We start from the raw sequence: 20373 nt of genomic DNA, 5'->3' as shown, positions 1-20373 counted from the left end.
GCCGTTTAACGCGATAAATAAACGATCCGGCAATGAATAATTTTCCCCCCAAATAGGAAAAAACAATAAGCCTATAGCCCATGAAAATATCATTTTTCCGACGAAAAATAAAGTGCCTCGAAAGCGCCTGTACTCCGCATATATCAGTCCCCGGGCATGCGTAGACGCCGTTTAACGCGATAAATAAACGATCCGGCAAAGAATAATTTTCCCCCCAAAATGGAAAAAACACTAAGCCTATAGCCCATGAAAATATCACTTTTCCGACGAAAAACTAAAGTGCCTTGAAAGCGCCTGTACTCCGCATATATCAGTCCCCGGGCGTGCGTAGACGCCGTTTAACGCGATAAATCAACGATCCGGCAAAGAATAATTTTCCCCCCAAAATGGAAAAAACACTAAGCCTATAGCCCATGAAAATATCACTTTTCCAACGAAAAATAAAGTGCCTTGAAAGCGCCTGTACTCCGCATATATCAGTCCCCGGGCATGCGTAGACGCCGTTTAACGCGATAAATAAACTATCCGGCAAAGAATAATTTTCCCCCCAAAATATCCTTTTTTCGACGAAAAATAAAGTGCCTCGAAAGCGCCTGTACTCCGCATATATCAGTCCCCGGGCATGCGTAGACGCCGTTTAACGCGATAAATAAACGATCTGGCAATAAATAATTTTCCCCCCAAATAGGAAAAAACATTAAGCCTATAGCCCATGAAAATATCATTTTTTCGACGAAAAATAAAGTGCCTCGAAAGCGCCTGTACTCCGCATATATCAGTCCCCGGGCATGCGTAGACGCCGTTTAACGCGATAAATAAACGATCTGCAAAGAATAATTTTCCCCCCAAATAGGAAAAAACACTAAGCCTATAGCCCATGAAAATATCATTTTTTCGACGAAAAATAAAGTGCCTCGAAAGCGCCTGTACTCCGCATATATCAGTCCCCGGGCATGCGTAGACGCCGTTTAACGCGATAAATAAACGATCTGCAAAGAATAATTTTCCCCCCAAATAGGAAAAAACACTAAGCCTATAGCCCATGAAAATATCATTTTTTCGACGAAAAATAAAGTGCCTCGAAAGCGCCTGTACTCCGCATATATCAGTCCCCGGGCATGCGTAGACGCCGTTTAACGCGATAAATAAACGATCTGGCAATAAATAATTTTCCCCCCAAATAGGAAAAAACACTAAGCCTATAGCCCATGAAAATATCATTTTTTCGACGAAAAATAAAGTGCCTCGAAAGCGCCTGTACTCCGCATATATCAGTCCCCGGGCATGCGTAGACGCCGTTTAACGCGATAAATAAACGATCTGGCAATAAATAATTTTCCCCCCAAAATGGAAAAAACACTAAGCCTATAGCCCATGAAAATATCCTTTTTCCGACGAAAAATAAAGTGCCTTGAAAGCGCCTGTACTCCGCATATATCAGTCCCCGGGCATGCGTAGACGCCGTTTAACGCGATAAATAAACGATCAGGCAAAGAATAATTTTCCCCCCAAAATGGAAAAAACACTAAGCCCATGAAAATATCACTTTTCCGACGAAAAATAAAGTGCCTCGAAAGCGCCTGTACTCCGCATATATCAGTCCCCGGGCATGCGTAGACGCCGTTTAACGCGATAAATAAACGATCCGGCAAAGAATAATTTTCCCCCCAAAATGGAAAAAACACTAAGCCTATAGCCCATGAAAATATCACTTTTCCGACGAAAAACTAAAGTGCCTTGAAAGCGCCTGTACTCCGCATATATCAGTCCCCGGGCGTGCGTAGACGCCGTTTAACGCGATAAATCAACGATCCGGCAAAGAATAATTTTCCCCCCAAAATGGAAAAAACACTAAGCCTATAGCCCATGAAAATATCACTTTTCCAACGAAAAATAAAGTGCCTTGAAAGCGCCTGTACTCCGCATATATCAGTCCCCGGGCATGCGTAGACGCCGTTTAACGCGATAAATAAACTATCCGGCAAAGAATAATTTTCCCCCCAAAATATCCTTTTTTCGACGAAAAATAAAGTGCCTCGAAAGCGCCTGTACTCCGCATATATCAGTCCCCGGGCATGCGTAGACGCCGTTTAACGCGATAAATAAACGATCTGGCAATAAATAATTTTCCCCCCAAATAGGAAAAAACATTAAGCCTATAGCCCATGAAAATATCATTTTTTCGACGAAAAATAAAGTGCCTCGAAAGCGCCTGTACTCCGCATATATCAGTCCCCGGGCATGCGTAGACGCCGTTTAACGCGATAAATAAACGATCTGCAAAGAATAATTTTCCCCCCAAATAGGAAAAAACACTAAGCCTATAGCCCATGAAAATATCATTTTTTCGACGAAAAATAAAGTGCCTCGAAAGCGCCTGTACTCCGCATATATCAGTCCCCGGGCATGCGTAGACGCCGTTTAACGCGATAAATAAACGATCTGCAAAGAATAATTTTCCCCCCAAATAGGAAAAAACACTGAGCCTATAGCCCATGAAAATATCATTTTTTCGACGAAAAATAAAGTGCCTCGAAAGCGCCTGTACTCCGCATATATCAGTCCCCGGGCATGCGTAGACGCCGTTTAACGCGATAAATAAACGATCTGGCAATAAATAATTTTCCCCCCAAATAGGAAAAAACACTAAGCCTATAGCCCATGAAAATATCATTTTTTCGACGAAAAATAAAGTGCCTCGAAAGCGCCTGTACTCCGCATATATCAGTCCCCGGGCATGCGTAGACGCCGTTTAACGCGATAAATAAACGATCTGGCAATAAATAATTTTCCCCCCAAAATGGAAAAAACACTAAGCCTATAGCCCATGAAAATATCCTTTTTCCGACGAAAAATAAAGTGCCTTGAAAGCGCCTGTACTCCGCATATATCAGTCCCCGGGCATGCGTAGACGCCGTTTAACGCGATAAATAAACGATCAGGCAAAGAATAATTTTCCCCCCAAAATGGAAAAAACACTAAGCCCATGAAAATATCACTTTTCCGACGAAAAATAAAGTGCCTCGAAAGCGCCTGTACTCCGCATATATCAGTCCCCGGGCATGCGTAGACGCCGTTTAACGCGATAAATAAACGATCCGGCAAAGAATAATTTTCCCCCCAAAATGGAAAAAACACTAAGCCTATAGCCCATGAAAATATCACTTTTCCGACGAAAAACTAAAGTGCCTTGAAAGCGCCTGTACTCCGCATATATCAGTCCCCGGGCATGCGTAGACGCCGTTTAACGCGATAAATCAACGATCCGGCAAAGAATAATTTTCCCCCCAAAATGGAAAAAACACTAAGCCTATAGCCCATGAAAATATCACTTTTCCAACGAAAAATAAAGTGCCTTGAAAGCGCCTGTACTCCGCATATATCAGTCCCCGGGCATGCGTAGACGCCGTTTAACGCGATAAATAAACTATCCGGCAAAGAATAATTTTCCCCCCAAAATATCCTTTTTCCAACGAAAAATAAAGTGCCTTGAAAGCGCCTGTACTCCGCATATATCAGTCCCCGGGCATGCGTAGACGCCGTTTAACGCGATAAATAAACGATCTGGCAATAAATAATTTTCCCCCCAAATAGGAAAAAACACTAAGCCTATAGCCCATGAAAATATCATTTTTTCGACGAAAAATAAAGTGCCTCGAAAGCGCCTGTACTCCGCATATATCAGTGCCCGGGCATGCGTAGACGCCGTTTAACGCGATAAATAAACGATCTGGCAATAAATAATTTTCCGCCAAATAGGAAAAAACACTAAGCTTATAGCCCATGAAAATATCATTTTTTCGACGAAAAATAAAGTGCCTCGAAAGCGCCTGTACTCCGCATATATCAGTCCCCGGGCGTGCGTAGACGCCGTTTAACGCGATAAATAAACGATCTGGCAATAAATAATTTTCCCCCCAAATAGGAAAAAACACTAAGCCTATAGCCCATGAAAATATCATTTTTTCGACGAAAAATAAAGTGCCTCGAAAGCGCCTGTACTCCGCATATATCAGTCCCCGGGCATGCGTAGACGCCGTTTAACGCGATAAATAAACGATCTGGCAATAAATAATTTTCCCCCCAAATAAGAAAAAACACTAAGCCTATAGCCCATGAAAATATCATTTTTTCGACGAAAAATAAAGTGCCTCGAAAGCGCCTGTACTCCGCATATATCAGTCCCCGGGCATGCGTAGACGCCGTTTAACGCGATAAATAAACGATCTGGCAAAGAATAATTTTCCCCCCAAATAGGAAAAAACACTAAGCCTATAGCCCATGAAAATATCATTTTTTCGACGAAAAATAAAGTGCCTCGAAAGCGCCTGTACTCCGCATATATCAGTCCCCGGACATGCGTAGACGCCGTTTAACGCGATAAATAAACGATCTGGCAATAAATAATTTTCCCCCCAAATAGGAAAAAACACTAAGCCTATAGCCCATGAAAATATCATTTTTTCGACGAAAAATAAAGTGCCTCGAAAGCGCCTGTACTCCACATATATCAGTCCCCGGGCATGAGTAGACGCCGTTTAACGCGATAAATAAACGATCCGGCAAAGAATAATTTTCCCCCCAAAATGGAAAAAACACTAAGCCTATAGCCCATGAAAATATCCTTTTTCCGACGAAAAATAAAGTGCCTTGAAAGCGCCTGTACTCCGCATATATCAGTCCCCGGGCGTGCGTAGACGCCGTTTAACGCGATAAATAAACGATCAGGCAATAAATAATTTTCCCCCCAAATAGGAAAAAACACTAAGCCTATAGCCCATGAAAATATCCTTTTTCCGACGAAAAATAAAGTGCCTTGAAAGCGCCTGTACTCCGCATATATCAGTCCCCGGGCATGCGTAGACGCCGTTTAACGCGATAAATAAACGATCAGGCAAAGAATAATTTTCCCCCCAGAATGGAAAAAACACTAAGCCCATGAAAATATCACTTTTCCGACGAAAAATAAAGTGCCTTGAAAGCGCCTGTACTCCGCATATATCAGTCCCCGGGCATGCGTAGACGCCGTTTAACGCGATAAATCAATGATCCGGCAAAGAATAATTTTCCCCCCAAAATGGAAAAAACACTAAGCCTATAGCCCATGAAAATATCACTTTTCCAACGAAAAATAAAGTGCCTTGAAAGCGCCTGTACTCCGCATATATCAGTCCCCGGGCATGCGTAGACGCCGTTTAACGCGATAAATAAACGATCCGGCAATGAATAATTTTCCCCCCAAAATATCCTTTTTCCAACGAAAAATAAAGTGCCTTGAAAGCGCCTGTACGCCGCATATATCAGTCCACGGGCATGCGTAGACGCCGTTTAACGCGATAAATAAACGATCTGGCAATAAATAATTTTCACCCCAAATAGGAAAAAACACTAAGCCTATAGCCCATGAAAATATCATTTTTTCGACGAAAAATAAAGTGCCTCGAAAGCGCCTGTACTCCGCATATATCAGTCCCCGGGCATGCGTAGACGCCGTTTAACGCGATAAATAAACGATCTGGCAATAAATAATTTTTCCCCCAAATAGGAAAAAACACTAAGCCTATAGCCATGAAAATATCATTTTTTCGACGAAAAATAAAGTGCCTCGAAAGCGCCTGTACTCCGCGTATATCAGTCCCCGGGCGTGCGTAGAAGCCGTTTAACGCGATAAATAAACGATCCGGCAATGAATAATTTTCCCCCCAAATAGGAAAAAACAATAAGCCTATAGCCCATGAAAATATCATTTTTCCGACGAAAAATAAAGTGCCTCGAAAGCGCCTGTACTCCGCATATATCAGTCCCCGGGCATGCGTAGACGCCGTTTAACGCGATAAATAAACGATCCGGCAAAGAACAATTTTCCCCCCAAAATGGAAAAAACACTAAGCCTTATATAAGCCCATGAAAATATCATTTTTTCGACGAAAAATAAAGTGCCTCGAAAGCGCCTGTACTCCGCATATATCAGTCCCCGGGCGTGCGTAGACGCCGTTTAACGCGATAAATAAACGATCTGGCAATAAATAATTTTCCCCCCAAATAGGAAAAAACACTAAGCCTATAGCCCATGAAAATATCATTTTTTCGACGAAAAATAAAGTGCCTCGAAAGCGCCTGTACTCCGCATATATCAGTCCCCGGGCATGCGTAGACGCCGTTTAACGCGATAAATAAACGATCTGGCAATAAATAATTTTCCCCCAAATAGGAAAAAACACTAAGCCCATGAAAATATCATTTTTTCGACGAAAAATAAAGTGCCTCGAAAGCGCCTGTACTCCGCATATATCAGTCCCCGGGCATGCGTAGACGCCGTTTAACGCGATAAATAAACGATCTGGCAAAGAACAATTTTCCCCCCAAATAGGAAAAAACACTAAGCCTATAGCCCATGAAAATATCATTTTTTCGACGAAAAATAAAGTGCCTCGAAAGCGCCTGTACTCCGCATATATCAGTCCCCGGGCATGAGTAGAAGCCGTTTAACGCGATAAATAAACGATCCGGCAAAGAATAATTTTCCCCCCAAAATGGAAAAAACACTAAGCCTATAGCCCATGAAAATATCCTTTTTCCGACGAAAAATAAAGTGCCTTGAAAGCGCCTGTACTCCGCATATATCAGTCCCCGGGCGTGCGTAGACGCCGTTTAACGCGATAAATAAACGATCAGGCAATAAATAATTTTCCCCCCAAATAGGAAAAAACACTAAGCCTATAGCCCATGAAAATATCCTTTTTCCGACGAAAAATAAAGTGCCTTGAAAGCGCCTGTACTCCGCATATATCAGTCCCCGGGCATGCGTAGACGCCGTTTAACGCGATAAATAAACGATCTGGCAAAGAATAATTTTCCCCCCAAATAGGAAAAAACACTAAGCCTATAGCCCATGAAAATATCATTTTTTCGACGAAAAATAAAGTGCCTCGAAAGCGCCTGTACTCCGCATATATCAGTCCCCGGGCATGCGTAGACGCCGTTTAACGCGATAAATAAACGATCCGGCAAAGAATAATTTTCCCCCCAAAATGGAAAAAACACTAAGCCTATAGCCCATGAAAATATCACTTTTCCGACGAAAAACTAAAGTGCCTTGAAAGCGCCTGTACTCCGCATATATCAGTCCCCGGGCATGCGTAGACGCCGTTTAACGCGATAAATCAACGATCCGGCAAAGAATAATTTTCCCCCCAAAATGGAAAAAACACTAAGCCTATAGCCCATGAAAATATCACTTTTCCAACGAAAAATAAAGTGCCTTGAAAGCGCCTGTACTCCGCATATATCAGTCCCCGGGCATGCGTAGACGCCGTTTAACGCGATAAATAAACTATCCGGCAAAGAATAATTTTCCCCCCAAAATATCCTTTTTCCAACGAAAAATAAAGTGCCTTGAAAGCGCCTGTACTCCGCATATATCAGTCCCCGGGCATGCGTAGACGCCGTTTAACGCGATAAATAAACGATCTGGCAATAAATAATTTTCCCCCCAAATAGGAAAAAACACTAAGCCTATAGCCCATGAAAATATCATTTTTTCGACGAAAAATAAAGTGCCTCGAAAGCGCCTGTACTCCGCATATATCAGTCCCCGGGCATGCGTAGACGCCGTTTAACGCGATAAATAAACGATCTGGCAATAAATAATTTTCCCCCCAAATAGGAAAAAACACTAAGCCTATAGCCCATGAAAATATCATTTTTTCGACGAAAAATAAAGTGCCTCGAAAGCGCCTGTACTCCGCATATATCAGTCCCCGGGCATGCGTAGACGCCGTTTAACGCGATAAATAAACGATCTGGCAAAGAATAATTTTCCCCCCAAATAGGAAAAAACACTAAGCCTATAGCCCATGAAAATATCATTTTTTCGACGAAAAATAAAGTGCCTCGAAAGCGCCTGTACTCCGCATATATCAGTCCCCGGACATGCGTAGACGCCGTTTAACGCGATAAATAAACGATCTGGCAATAAATAATTTTCCCCCCAAATAGGAAAAAACACTAAGCCTATAGCCCATGAAAATATCATTTTTTCGACGAAAAATAAAGTGCCTCGAAAGCGCCTGTACTCCACATATATCAGTCCCCGGGCATGAGTAGACGCCGTTTAACGCGATAAATAAACGATCCGGCAAAGAATAATTTTCCCCCCAAAATGGAAAAAACACTAAGCCTATAGCCCATGAAAATATCCTTTTTCCGACGAAAAATAAAGTGCCTTGAAAGCGCCTGTACTCCGCATATATCAGTCCCCGGGCGTGCGTAGACGCCGTTTAACGCGATAAATAAACGATCAGGCAATAAATAATTTTCCCCCCAAATAGGAAAAAACACTAAGCCTATAGCCCATGAAAATATCCTTTTTCCGACGAAAAATAAAGTGCCTTGAAAGCGCCTGTACTCCGCATATATCAGTCCCCGGGCATGCGTAGACGCCGTTTAACGCGATAAATAAACGATCAGGCAAAGAATAATTTTCCCCCCAGAATGGAAAAAACACTAAGCCCATGAAAATATCACTTTTCCGACGAAAAATAAAGTGCCTTGAAAGCGCCTGTACTCCGCATATATCAGTCCCCGGGCATGCGTAGACGCCGTTTAACGCGATAAATCAATGATCCGGCAAAGAATAATTTTCCCCCCAAAATGGAAAAAACACTAAGCCTATAGCCCATGAAAATATCACTTTTCCAACGAAAAATAAAGTGCCTTGAAAGCGCCTGTACTCCGCATATATCAGTCCCCGGGCATGCGTAGACGCCGTTTAACGCGATAAATAAACGATCCGGCAATGAATAATTTTCCCCCCAAAATATCCTTTTTCCAACGAAAAATAAAGTGCCTTGAAAGCGCCTGTACGCCGCATATATCAGTCCACGGGCATGCGTAGACGCCGTTTAACGCGATAAATAAACGATCTGGCAATAAATAATTTTCACCCCAAATAGGAAAAAACACTAAGCCTATAGCCCATGAAAATATCATTTTTTCGACGAAAAATAAAGTGCCTCGAAAGCGCCTGTACTCCGCATATATCAGTCCCCGGGCATGCGTAGACGCCGTTTAACGCGATAAATAAACGATCTGGCAATAAATAATTTTTCCCCCAAATAGGAAAAAACACTAAGCCTATAGCCATGAAAATATCATTTTTTCGACGAAAAATAAAGTGCCTCGAAAGCGCCTGTACTCCGCGTATATCAGTCCCCGGGCGTGCGTAGAAGCCGTTTAACGCGATAAATAAACGATCCGGCAATGAATAATTTTCCCCCCAAATAGGAAAAAACAATAAGCCTATAGCCCATGAAAATATCATTTTTCCGACGAAAAATAAAGTGCCTCGAAAGCGCCTGTACTCCGCATATATCAGTCCCCGGGCATGCGTAGACGCCGTTTAACGCGATAAATAAACGATCCGGCAAAGAACAATTTTCCCCCCAAAATGGAAAAAACACTAAGCCTTATATAAGCCCATGAAAATATCATTTTTTCGACGAAAAATAAAGTGCCTCGAAAGCGCCTGTACTCCGCATATATCAGTCCCCGGGCGTGCGTAGACGCCGTTTAACGCGATAAATAAACGATCTGGCAATAAATAATTTTCCCCCCAAATAGGAAAAAACACTAAGCCTATAGCCCATGAAAATATCATTTTTTCGACGAAAAATAAAGTGCCTCGAAAGCGCCTGTACTCCGCATATATCAGTCCCCGGGCATGCGTAGACGCCGTTTAACGCGATAAATAAACGATCTGGCAATAAATAATTTTCCCCCAAATAGGAAAAAACACTAAGCCCATGAAAATATCATTTTTTCGACGAAAAATAAAGTGCCTCGAAAGCGCCTGTACTCCGCATATATCAGTCCCCGGGCATGCGTAGACGCCGTTTAACGCGATAAATAAACGATCTGGCAAAGAATAATTTTCCCCCCAAATAGGAAAAAACACTAAGCCTATAGCCCATGAAAATATCATTTTTTCGACGAAAAATAAAGTGCCTCGAAAGCGCCTGTACTCCGCATATATCAGTCCCCGGGCATGCGTAGACGCCGTTTAACGCGATAAATAAACGATCTGGCAATAAATAATTTTCCCCCCAAATAGGAAAAAACACTAAGCCTATAGCCCATGAAAATATCATTTTTTCGACGAAAAATAAAGTGCCTCGAAAGCGCCTGTACTCCGCATATATCAGTCCCCGGGCATGAGTAGAAGCCGTTTAACGCGATAAATAAACGATCCGGCAAAGAATAATTTTCCCCCCAAAATGGAAAACACACTAAGCCTATAGCCCATGAAAATATCCTTTTTCCGACGAAAAATAAAGTGCCTTGAAAGCGCCTGTACTCCGCATATATCAGTCCCCGGGCGTGCGTAGACGCCGTTTAACGCGATAAATAAACGATCAGGCAATAAATAATTTTCCCCCCAAATAGGAAAAAACACTTAGCCTATAGCCCATGAAAATATCCTTTTTCCGACGAAAAATAAAGTGCCTTGAAAGCGCCTGTACTCCGCATATATCAGTCCCCGGGCATGCGTAGACGCCGTTTAACGCGATAAATAAACGATCTGGCAAAGAATAATTTTCCCCCCAAATAGGAAAAAACACTAAGCCTATAGCCCATGAAAATATCATTTTTTCGACGAAAAATAAAGTGCCTCGAAAGCGCCTGTACTCCGCATATATCAGTCCCCGGGCATGAGTAGAAGCCGTTTAACGCGATAAATAAACGATCCGGCAAAGAATAATTTTCCCCCCAAAATGGAAAAAACACTAAGCCTATAGCCCATGAAAATATCCTTTTTCCGACGAAAAATAAAGTGCCTTGAAAGCGCCTGTACTCCGCATATATCAGTCCCCGGGCGTGCGTAGACGCCGTTTAACGCGATAAATAAACGATCAGGCAATAAATAATTTTCCCCCCAAATAGGAAAAAACACTAAGCCTATAGCCCATGAAAATATCCTTTTTCCGACGAAAAATAAAGTGCCTTGAAAGCGCCTGTACTCCGCATATATCAGTCCCCGGGCATGCGTAGACGCCGTTTAACGCGATAAATAAACGATCAGGCAAAGAATAATTTTCCCCCCAGAATGGAAAAAACACTAAGCCCATGAAAATATCACTTTTCCGACGAAAAATAAAGTGCCTCGAAAGCGCCTGTACTCCGCATATATCAGTCCCCGGGCATGCGTAGACGCCGTTTAACGCGATAAATAAACGATCCGGCAAAGAATAATTTTCCCCCCAAATAGGAAAAAACTCTAAGCCTATAGCCCATGAAAATATCATTTTTTCGACGAAAAATAAAGTGCCTCGAAAGCGCCTGTACTCCGCATATATCAGTCCCCGGGCGTGCGTAGACGCCGTTTAACGCGATAAATAAACGATCTGGCAATAAATAATTTTCCCCCAAATAGGAAAAAACACTAAGCCCATGAAAATATCATTTTTTCGACGAAAAATAAAGTGCCTCGAAAGCGCCTGTACTCCGCATATATCAGTCCCCGGGCATGCGTAGACGCCGTTTAACGCGATAAATAAACGATCCGGCAAAGAATAATTTTCCCCCCAAAATGGAAAAAACACTAAGCCTATAAGCCCATGAAAATATCACTTTTCCGACGAAAAATAAAGTGCCTTGAAAGCGCCTGTACTCCGCATATATCAGTCCCCGGGCATGCGTAGACGCCGTTTAACGCGATAAATCAATGATCCGGCAAAGAATAATTTTCCCCCCAAAATGGAAAAAACACTAAGCCTATAGCCCATGAAAATATCACTTTTCCAACGAAAAATAAAGTGCCTTGAAAGCGCCTGTACTCCGCATATATCAGTCCCCGGGCATGCGTAGACGCCGTTTAACGCGATAAATAAACGATCCGGCAATGAATAATTTTCCCCCCAAAATATCCTTTTTCCAACGAAAAATAAAGTGCCTTGAAAGCGCCTGTACTCCGCATATATCAGTCCCCGGGCATGCGTAGACGCCGTTTAACGCGATAAATAAACGATCTGGCAATAAATAATTTTCACCCCAAATAGGAAAAAACACTAAGCCTATAGCCCATGAAAATATCATTTTTTCGACGAAAAATAAAGTGCCTCGAAAGCGCCTGTACTCCGCATATATCAGTGCCCGGGCATGCGTAGACGCCGTTTAACGCGATAAATAAACGATCTGGCAATAAATAATTTTCCCCCCAAATAGGAAAAAACACTAAGCCTATAGCCCATGAAAATATCATTTTTTCGACGAAAAATAAAGTGCCTCGAAAGCGCCTGTACTCCGCATATATCAGTCCCCGGGCATGCGTAGACGCCGTTTAACGCGATAAATAAACGATCTGGCAATAAATAATTTTTCCCCCAAATAGGAAAAAACACTAAGCGTATAGCCATGAAAACATCATTTTTTCGACGAAAAATAAAGTGCCTCGAAAGCGCCTGTACTCCGCGTATATCAGTCCCCGGGCGTGCGTAGAAGCCGTTTAACGCGATAAATAAACGATCCGGCAATGAATAATTTTCCCCCCAAATAGGAAAAAACAATAAGCCTATAGCCCATGAAAATATCATTTTTCCGACGAAAAATAAAGTGCCTCGAAAGCGCCTGTACTCCGCATATACCAGTCCCCGGGCATGCGTAGACGCCGTTTAACGCGATAAATAAACGATCCGGCAAAGAACAATTTTCCCCCCAAAATGGAAAAAACACTAAGCCTATAGCCCATGAAAATATCACTTTTCCGACGAAAAATAAAGTGCCTTGAAAGCGCCTGTACTCCGCATATATCAGTCCCCGGGCATGCGTAGACGCCGTTTAACGCGATAAATCAATGATCCGGCAAAGAATAATTTTCCCCCCAAAATGGAAAAAACACTAAGCCTATAGCCCATGAAAATATCACTTTTCCAACGAAAAATAAAGTGCCTTGAAAGCGCCTGTACTCCGCATATATCAGTCCCCGGGCATGCGTAGACGCCGTTTAACGCGATAAATAAACGATCCGGCAATGAATAATTTTCCCCCCAAAATATCCTTTTTCCAACGAAAAATAAAGTGCCTTGAAAGCGCCTGTACTCCGCATATATCAGTCCCCGGGCATGCGTAGACGCCGTTTAACGCGATAAATAAACGATCTGGCAATAAATAATTTTCACCCCAAATAGGAAAAAACACTAAGCCTATAGCCCATGAAAATATCATTTTTTCGACGAAAAATAAAGTGCCTCGAAAGCGCCTGTACTCCGCATATATCAGTGCCCGGGCATGCGTAGACGCCGTTTTACGCGATAAATAAACGATCTGGCAATAAATAATTTTCCCCCCAAATAGGAAAAAACACTAAGCCTATAGCCCATGAAAATATCATTTTTTCGACGAAAAATAAAGTGCCTCGAAAGCGCCTGTACTCCGCATATATCAGTCCCCGGGCATGCGTAGACGCCGTTTAACGCGATAAATAAACGATCTGGCAATAAATAATTTTTCCCCCAAATAGGAAAAAACACTAAGCCTATAGCCATGAAAATATCATTTTTTCGACGAAAAATAAAGTGCCTCGAAAGCGCCTGTACTCCGCGTATATCAGTCCCCGGGCGTGCGTAGAAGCCGTTTAACGCGATAAATAAACGATCCGGCAATGAATAATTTTCCCCCCAAATAGGAAAAAACAATAAGCCTATAGCCCATGAAAATATCATTTTTCCGACGAAAAATAAAGTGCCTCGAAAGCGCCTGTACTCCGCATATATCAGTCCCCGGGCATGCGTAGACGCCGTTTAACGCGATAAATAAACGATCCGGCAAAGAACAATTTTCCCCCCAAAATGGAAAAAACACTAAGCCTATAGCCCATGAAAATATCACTTTTCCGACGAAAAATAAAGTGCCTTGAAAGCGCCTGTACTCCGCATATATCAGTCCCCGGGCATGCGTAGACGCCGTTTAACGCGATAAATCAATGATCCGGCAAAGAATAATTTTCCCCCCAAAATGGAAAAAACACTAAGCCTATAGCCCATGAAAATATCACTTTTCCAACGAAAAATAAAGTGCCTTGAAAGCGCCTGTACTCCGCATATATCAGTCCCCGGGCATGCGTAGACGCCGTTTAACGCGATAAATAAACGATCCGGCAATGAATAATTTTCCCCCCAAAATATCCTTTTTCCAACGAAAAATAAAGTGCCTTGAAAGCGCCTGTACTCCGCATATATCAGTCCCCGGGCATGCGTAGACGCCGTTTAACGCGATAAATAAACGATCTGGCAATAAATAATTTTCACCCCAAATAGGAAAAAACACTAAGCCTATAGCCCATGAAAATATCATTTTTTCGACGAAAAATAAAGTGCCTCGAAAGCGCCTGTACTCCGCATATATCAGTGCCCGGGCATGCGTAGACGCCGTTTAACGCGATAAATAAACGATCTGGCAATAAATAATTTTCCCCCCAAATAGGAAAAAACACTAAGCCTATAGCCCATGAAAATATCATTTTTTCGACGAAAAATAAAGTGCCTCGAAAGCGCCTGTACTCCGCATATATCAGTCCCCGGGCATGCGTAGACGCCGTTTAACGCGATAAATAAACGATCTGGCAATAAATAATTTTTCCCCCAAATAGGAAAAAACACTAAGCCTATAGCCATGAAAATATCATTTTTTCGACGAAAAATAAAGTGCCTCGAAAGCGCCTGTACTCCGCGTATATCAGTCCCCGGGCGTGCGTAGAAGCCGTTTAACGCGATAAATAAACGATCCGGCAATGAATAATTTTCCCCCCAAATAGGAAAAAACAATAAGCCTATTGCCCATGAAAATATCATTTTTCCGACGAAAAATAAAGTGCCTCGAAAGCGCCTGTACTCCGCATATATCAGTCCCCGGGCATGCGTAGACGCCGTTTAACGCGATAAATAAACGATCCGGCAAAGAACAATTTTCCCCCCAAAATGGAAAAAACACTAAGCCTTATATAAGCCCATGAAAATATCATTTTTTCGACGAAAAATAAAGTGCCTCGAAAGCGCTTGTACTCCGCATATATCAGTCCCCGGGCATGCGTAGACGCCTTTAACGCGATAAATAAACGATCAGGCAAAGAATAATTTTCCCCCCAAAATGGAAAAAACAGTATAAGCCTATAGACCAAGGAATCATGATTAGCGGTTTAAGTGCAACACGAATACTGAGGCAGAGCAAGTGGATCGCAGAGCATGATCACGGGCGCTGTAGCGCGATAGAAGATGGCGTAGTTTCGGTACCTAGGCACGTGACCGCACGACCATGGGAACAATCAGACGAAGCGGAAGTACATCTCTTTTTCGGTGCGAAGTAAAGCAAAAAACACGCAGACGTTCCGTTTGTGTGTTTTATGATTTCTCTAGGCTCCAATTCGTCAATTCAAGCAATAGATCGCACAGATAACAGATGTTGTCTTGAATAATTCTCTAAGTCACGTGTCACCACGAGCGACGTCACACTGCGGACTCGAGTACGTAGGCACAGGCATAGAGTTTCCTACAAAAATTACTAGAGGGAACTCTGGCGCTGGTGTCTACGGGAGCTGCAGTGGGAGCGGTTGTACCATCATGAGAAGTACATGGATTTGCCTAAACTTCGTCCTTTTGGCTTCAAACGGCTTTGTGACTTTGTAAACTCGTCATTTTCAACAGTGTATTGCGTAATAATTAATTAAACAAACATCGTAAAAATTGCCCGGCCGTAGAATTCGAACACAGGGACTCTAGCACAGAAGCCTGATATTGAAACCATTAAGCCACGAACGCATGTATCGACCAGCGAATGAAACGCCCTTATGAATTTATCGCGGGCATGCCAGTGCCTTGAGAGGGCCCTTAGCCTTGAGACGCTTGGCGCGTTTCGATTTGGCCACCTGGACAAGCTCTATTGTTGCAATTAATAGCAATTGTACGCGTTACTAGAAGTTTACTAGAAGACTAGAAGTTTGATGTTGCAATTTATCTAATACAGTGTGAATTCGCGCCGTATTCGACACCGTACATCACATGCCACAATTCGCTCGCCACCAGACCGGCGCGTGGTGTTGTAAGCGCGTGGAATAACGCTGAAACAAAAGCGGAACTTTACTGAATAGCTTCGAAAACAGTTTCCCTTCATGTAGACAAAGCTTGAAAGAAATGTTGAATTATCTTTTCCTATCTGCGACCTCTTCTCCCCCCATTGCCCCTACGCAGATCGAGGAATATGGTCACATCAATATATAGACGATCGAAAGTGCGAACGTGAGTGAGGGGCGGCGAGTGCGCGTGCACTTGCACGTGAGTGAGTACCTATATTACGTGTCCTATACTGAATACAAGTATAGAACTTGTATTCTTTCCAAGACTGTATACCAATATCTATGGGGTTTGGACGTCAGACCTCTACACCGTAGGTTTTGTATCTCGCACCGTATATATATATATATATATATATATATATATATATATATATATATATATATATATATATATATATATGAAGGCCGGGGTCCGGCCTTCATCCCGAAGGCCGGACCCCGGCCGAAACGTCAATAAACCGCTTCATACGCGCGTCTACTTACCCAGAACTGCTTTCTTCTGGTATATATACATATATATTTAGCAGCTGGGTAACGTTAGCTGGGATGCCCTATATACGTATACATATGAGTGCGAGCAGAGTATATAGTAGACGTGGTTATCAGGGGGCGGGACCAGGATTCTTTTCGTATGAAATTGCAGAGCACGATTCGTTTTTGGGTGCAGGCGGGCCCTGAATTCTTTCCTCGGCACTCCATATTGTTAGGAGGAGAGGGCAGCGATGGTGGGGTAAGGAGGAAATATTGTGGGGGTCAGTTGCCTTTTGGAGTTGCCCCTGGCGAGTATGAACATTAGTAAGTGCGAGTACACCTGACTATATATGAACGTGAGTGAATATTTATGCACGTAAGTACCGGGGAGTGTGAGTGGACGTATGGATATGAGTATATCCACAAGTATGTGTACAGGTGAGTGCGGGAGTGAATGAGTACGCGTTGGTATGAGCAGACGTATGTACGCGAACGCGAAGTCTGAAAAAAAATAATGGCGAGCGACTGCTTATAATGCCGACCTATTGATATACGTCACTCACCTTCGTCATTGCCGCGCTGTTATTATTAGCAATGAACCAACTTGCCCCGTTTTTCAGTTCAGTTCAGCGTTAACTTGACGCGTTTGTGACCAGCAACGAACCTGTTGCGCAGGTACGCCTTGAGGCCATCGAACGCCTCCGCCGTGATGCCGTCGATCTGCAGGCGCATGTTCGCGGGTCCGGGCATCTCGTACAGCAGGTCGCGTAGATACGAACTGGAGGCCCGCAGCACGTCCACGCTCATGGTGAACTCCCGGCCGGGGCCCCCGTCCTTCAGGCAGACCTGAACCTCGAAGTCGCTCATCGGCCGATGCTTGCGTCTCCCTCTTCTTCTTCTTCTTCTTCACAACCCTTGGGCCACATCGTCCCGTGTTCTTGCAATGACCAGTGTTCCACATCGTCCAGTGTTCTCGCCCAGTGGCGAGAAAATCGAAGGTTTTGTTTGCCAGACAGAGAACGAGGTAGAAAGTACCGCGGCTACGTCAACTGCTACGTTTCACTGAACAAAAAGGTTAATAATAAAAAGCGGCTACGTCAACAATTGTTTTACAGAAAAAGAAAGGTTAATAGTAAAAAAGGCAGGGCTGTTTATTAATGCTGTACAATGCTCACGTAACGCTTTAAATAGCAGACGGCTGAGGGAGCCGGAGCTAGCACCAAAGGAGGAGGAGGAAGTAAACTTTATTGCTCTAGAATGAGTAATGCAGCGGTCAGGCCGGATGTCTTCATCTTCTATTGGTTGATGACGATCTCCGGCCTGCATGGTTGGCGCCCCTATTCCAGGGCACAACTGAGCGTGGCTGCTCGTCGGGCATGATCCACCAGACTCCGTTGGAGGCCAAGGTCGCCGCTGGAGAGCACGCTCTCCCACTGCTCCGCACTCGGATTTTCTATTTTGTGGAATGCCTTATTCGTATTGCACTCCCACGTGATGTGATAAAGTGTGGGTATTGCGCCACACCACGGGCATGCCTCCCTGTATTGACTTCGGAACATTTTGCATAGAATATGTAAATTTGGGAAAGTTCTTGTCTGCAGCTAGCACCAAAACCAACGCGATGTCTTGTTCCCGCGCGACTACCTCCTGCGTCATGACACAGTCACCTCAGGAGAAACGAAACCAAAACTGGGCGTAGAAAAAAAAATACAGACGATTTCGATTCTCTCTAATGCGAATTTTGAGCGCAGATGTTTAGGTACTTTGAATTCGCAATATATTGCGGCAAATAACTTGATTCTGAACGACAGGGTGCTCTCGGCGGGGGCGCTGAGCGTCTGCACGGGCAGCTCGCTTAGCAGCAGCGGCAGACGAAGCAGTTACATCCGTTGCGATGCTCACTGTTCAGAAAAAAAGAAAAAACGTGAACGCGGAAATGCGTGTCTAGCGCGGAGCTCATTTTGTAGCGGCGGTGGCGCCCTCAAGCGAAGTAGCGCATGCGCAGTGTGCGCAAAACCCACGACAGCGCTTAATTTCCGCGCTCGCCGCATGAATGGTCGCCGCTGGCACCCCGCTCCAGTCCTCACTAGAATGTACTAGACGGTATTCTAGTACTCTATAGTCCTCACGCTTTCTCCATACCCTCCTTCGCTTTCCGCCTCATTGTTCCGCTGTACCCTCCTGTCCACTTTTCTCCTCACTTAGAACGACAGAAAGCTGAGCTAGTTGGTAAGGATTCATTATGCAAAATAGAAGTGAGGCGTGCAGACAAGACACAAGAGTAGAGAAGTGGACAACACGAACGTCGTGTTGTCCACTTCTCTACTCTTGTGTCCTTTCTGTTCGTGTTGTCCACTTCTCTACTCCTGTGTCCTGTCTGCACGCCTCACTTCTATTTTGCATAATGAATTTCTCCTCACGCCTCTTTCCTCTCACCCTTTCTGTATTGCTTTTTTTACCCCCGCTGAGCGCCGTGTTCGCTCTCATCTTTCTCTGTGCTCGCTCGCTCGCTTTAGGGCACATTCACACCGGCGACTTGAGGAGGTCGCGCGACCGTTTGCGACTCGCAATCAAAAAGCGACCGAAGGCGACTGATGTTCACACCGGCAAGCCCGGCTGAGCGCGACCCGCAGTCGCAATCCCGGAGATTATCGTTCTCAGCGAGAACTCTCGGAATCTACTCGGAATTTGAATGCGACGCCGGAGGAGGCCGGATGTAGACACACGAAAGATCACTTCCGGTGCGCCGCTGATTGGTTTATCAGTTTTGCGACCACGGTCGCGCGAATGAAAAATCGCGCAGAGAGCGACTCGCCCAAAATGGTCGCTTTTCGAGAAAGGCGACCGTTTGCGACCATTTGCGACTGGTCGCAAAGCGACCAACTTGGTCGCGCGACCTCCTCAAGTCGCCGGTGTGAATGTGCCCTTAGGGTGCACTGAAGCTTGCGACTGCTTTTTTTCTCTAGGCTTCAGACGTCGTGGCTCTTCGTATGACGCAAAAAACGAAAAGGACTTTCGTGACGCCTTCCCTCGACTGCGACATCGGAGACGGCAGGGAAGAACTTGAGGATGCTAGTCGAAGCCGATGCAGACTGATACGTTGACAGTAAAACTCTTATGCTGGCAGCATGGCAAGGCGATATTTAAATTTCCCTTTACTTTTCTATTAACGTTATTTGAATATATTCTTCAGGAAAACGCTCCCTACTCGGCGCCCTGCAACTACCAGAGATTTAAAGTGAAAGCATTAAAGCATTAACCGGTCAGCAGCCGCGATAAGCAAGATATGTTTAGAGTACCGGCGGGAAAAAAGCAGGGAATTGTACTAAGTATAAACCTTTTAGGACAGAAAACATGAGATGTAGGCAAAATGTCAGAACGATAAACATGTACAGCATACAGTTCAAACTGGCTAGGGGAGTATTTGTCACCGCCCCATATCTAAGATGTCAGTACATCACCATCACCATGCATTACAAGAATATGCAATAGGGCCTGGTGAACGGCCCTTAACACCTATTCCTACATATGCGCATGGGTTCGATGCCAACATAGGACGTTTGAATTATTTTTTTATTGGAGAAGCTCGAAACTATGCTAGACGGGAACCTGCTTACCTACTTACGGCAAGTGCCTGGGATAACTCAACGAATAATTTGTGTCAAAAAATGCACAAATAGTGCAAAATATCACGAGCTGTGCGCGGGTATCTTGGGTGCGCAAAGCTGTCACGTGGACACGTTTTCGAAAACCCTCTATTCCCACTAATAAACAAGAAC

The 20373-nt window shown here is 43.9% G+C and overlaps 1 protein-coding gene across 3 annotated transcripts in view; it reads right to left on the bottom strand.

Annotated features, from left to right (window-relative positions):
- Window positions 1-17486, bottom strand: part of LOC135917876 (kelch-like protein 12) — an 80278-nt gene extending 62792 nt beyond the window's left edge. For all 3 annotated transcript variants that reach the window (XM_070526788.1, XM_070526789.1, XM_070526790.1), the window contains exon 1: window positions 17259-17486. In XM_070526788.1, coding sequence (XP_070382889.1) covers window positions 17259-17461 — 203 coding nt within the window. In that variant the 5' untranslated portion in view covers window positions 17462-17486. The remainder of the gene's footprint in view (window positions 1-17258) is intronic.
- Window positions 17487-20373: the final 2887 nt, after the last annotated feature.

Source organism: Dermacentor albipictus, chromosome 10 (assembly GCF_038994185.2).
Source record: "Dermacentor albipictus isolate Rhodes 1998 colony chromosome 10, USDA_Dalb.pri_finalv2, whole genome shotgun sequence".
In the NCBI taxonomy this organism is placed as follows: Eukaryota; Metazoa; Arthropoda; class Arachnida; order Ixodida; family Ixodidae; genus Dermacentor; species Dermacentor albipictus.
The sequence above is the reverse complement of the archived record's forward strand: the minus strand, read 5'-3'. Positions and strand labels throughout refer to the sequence as shown.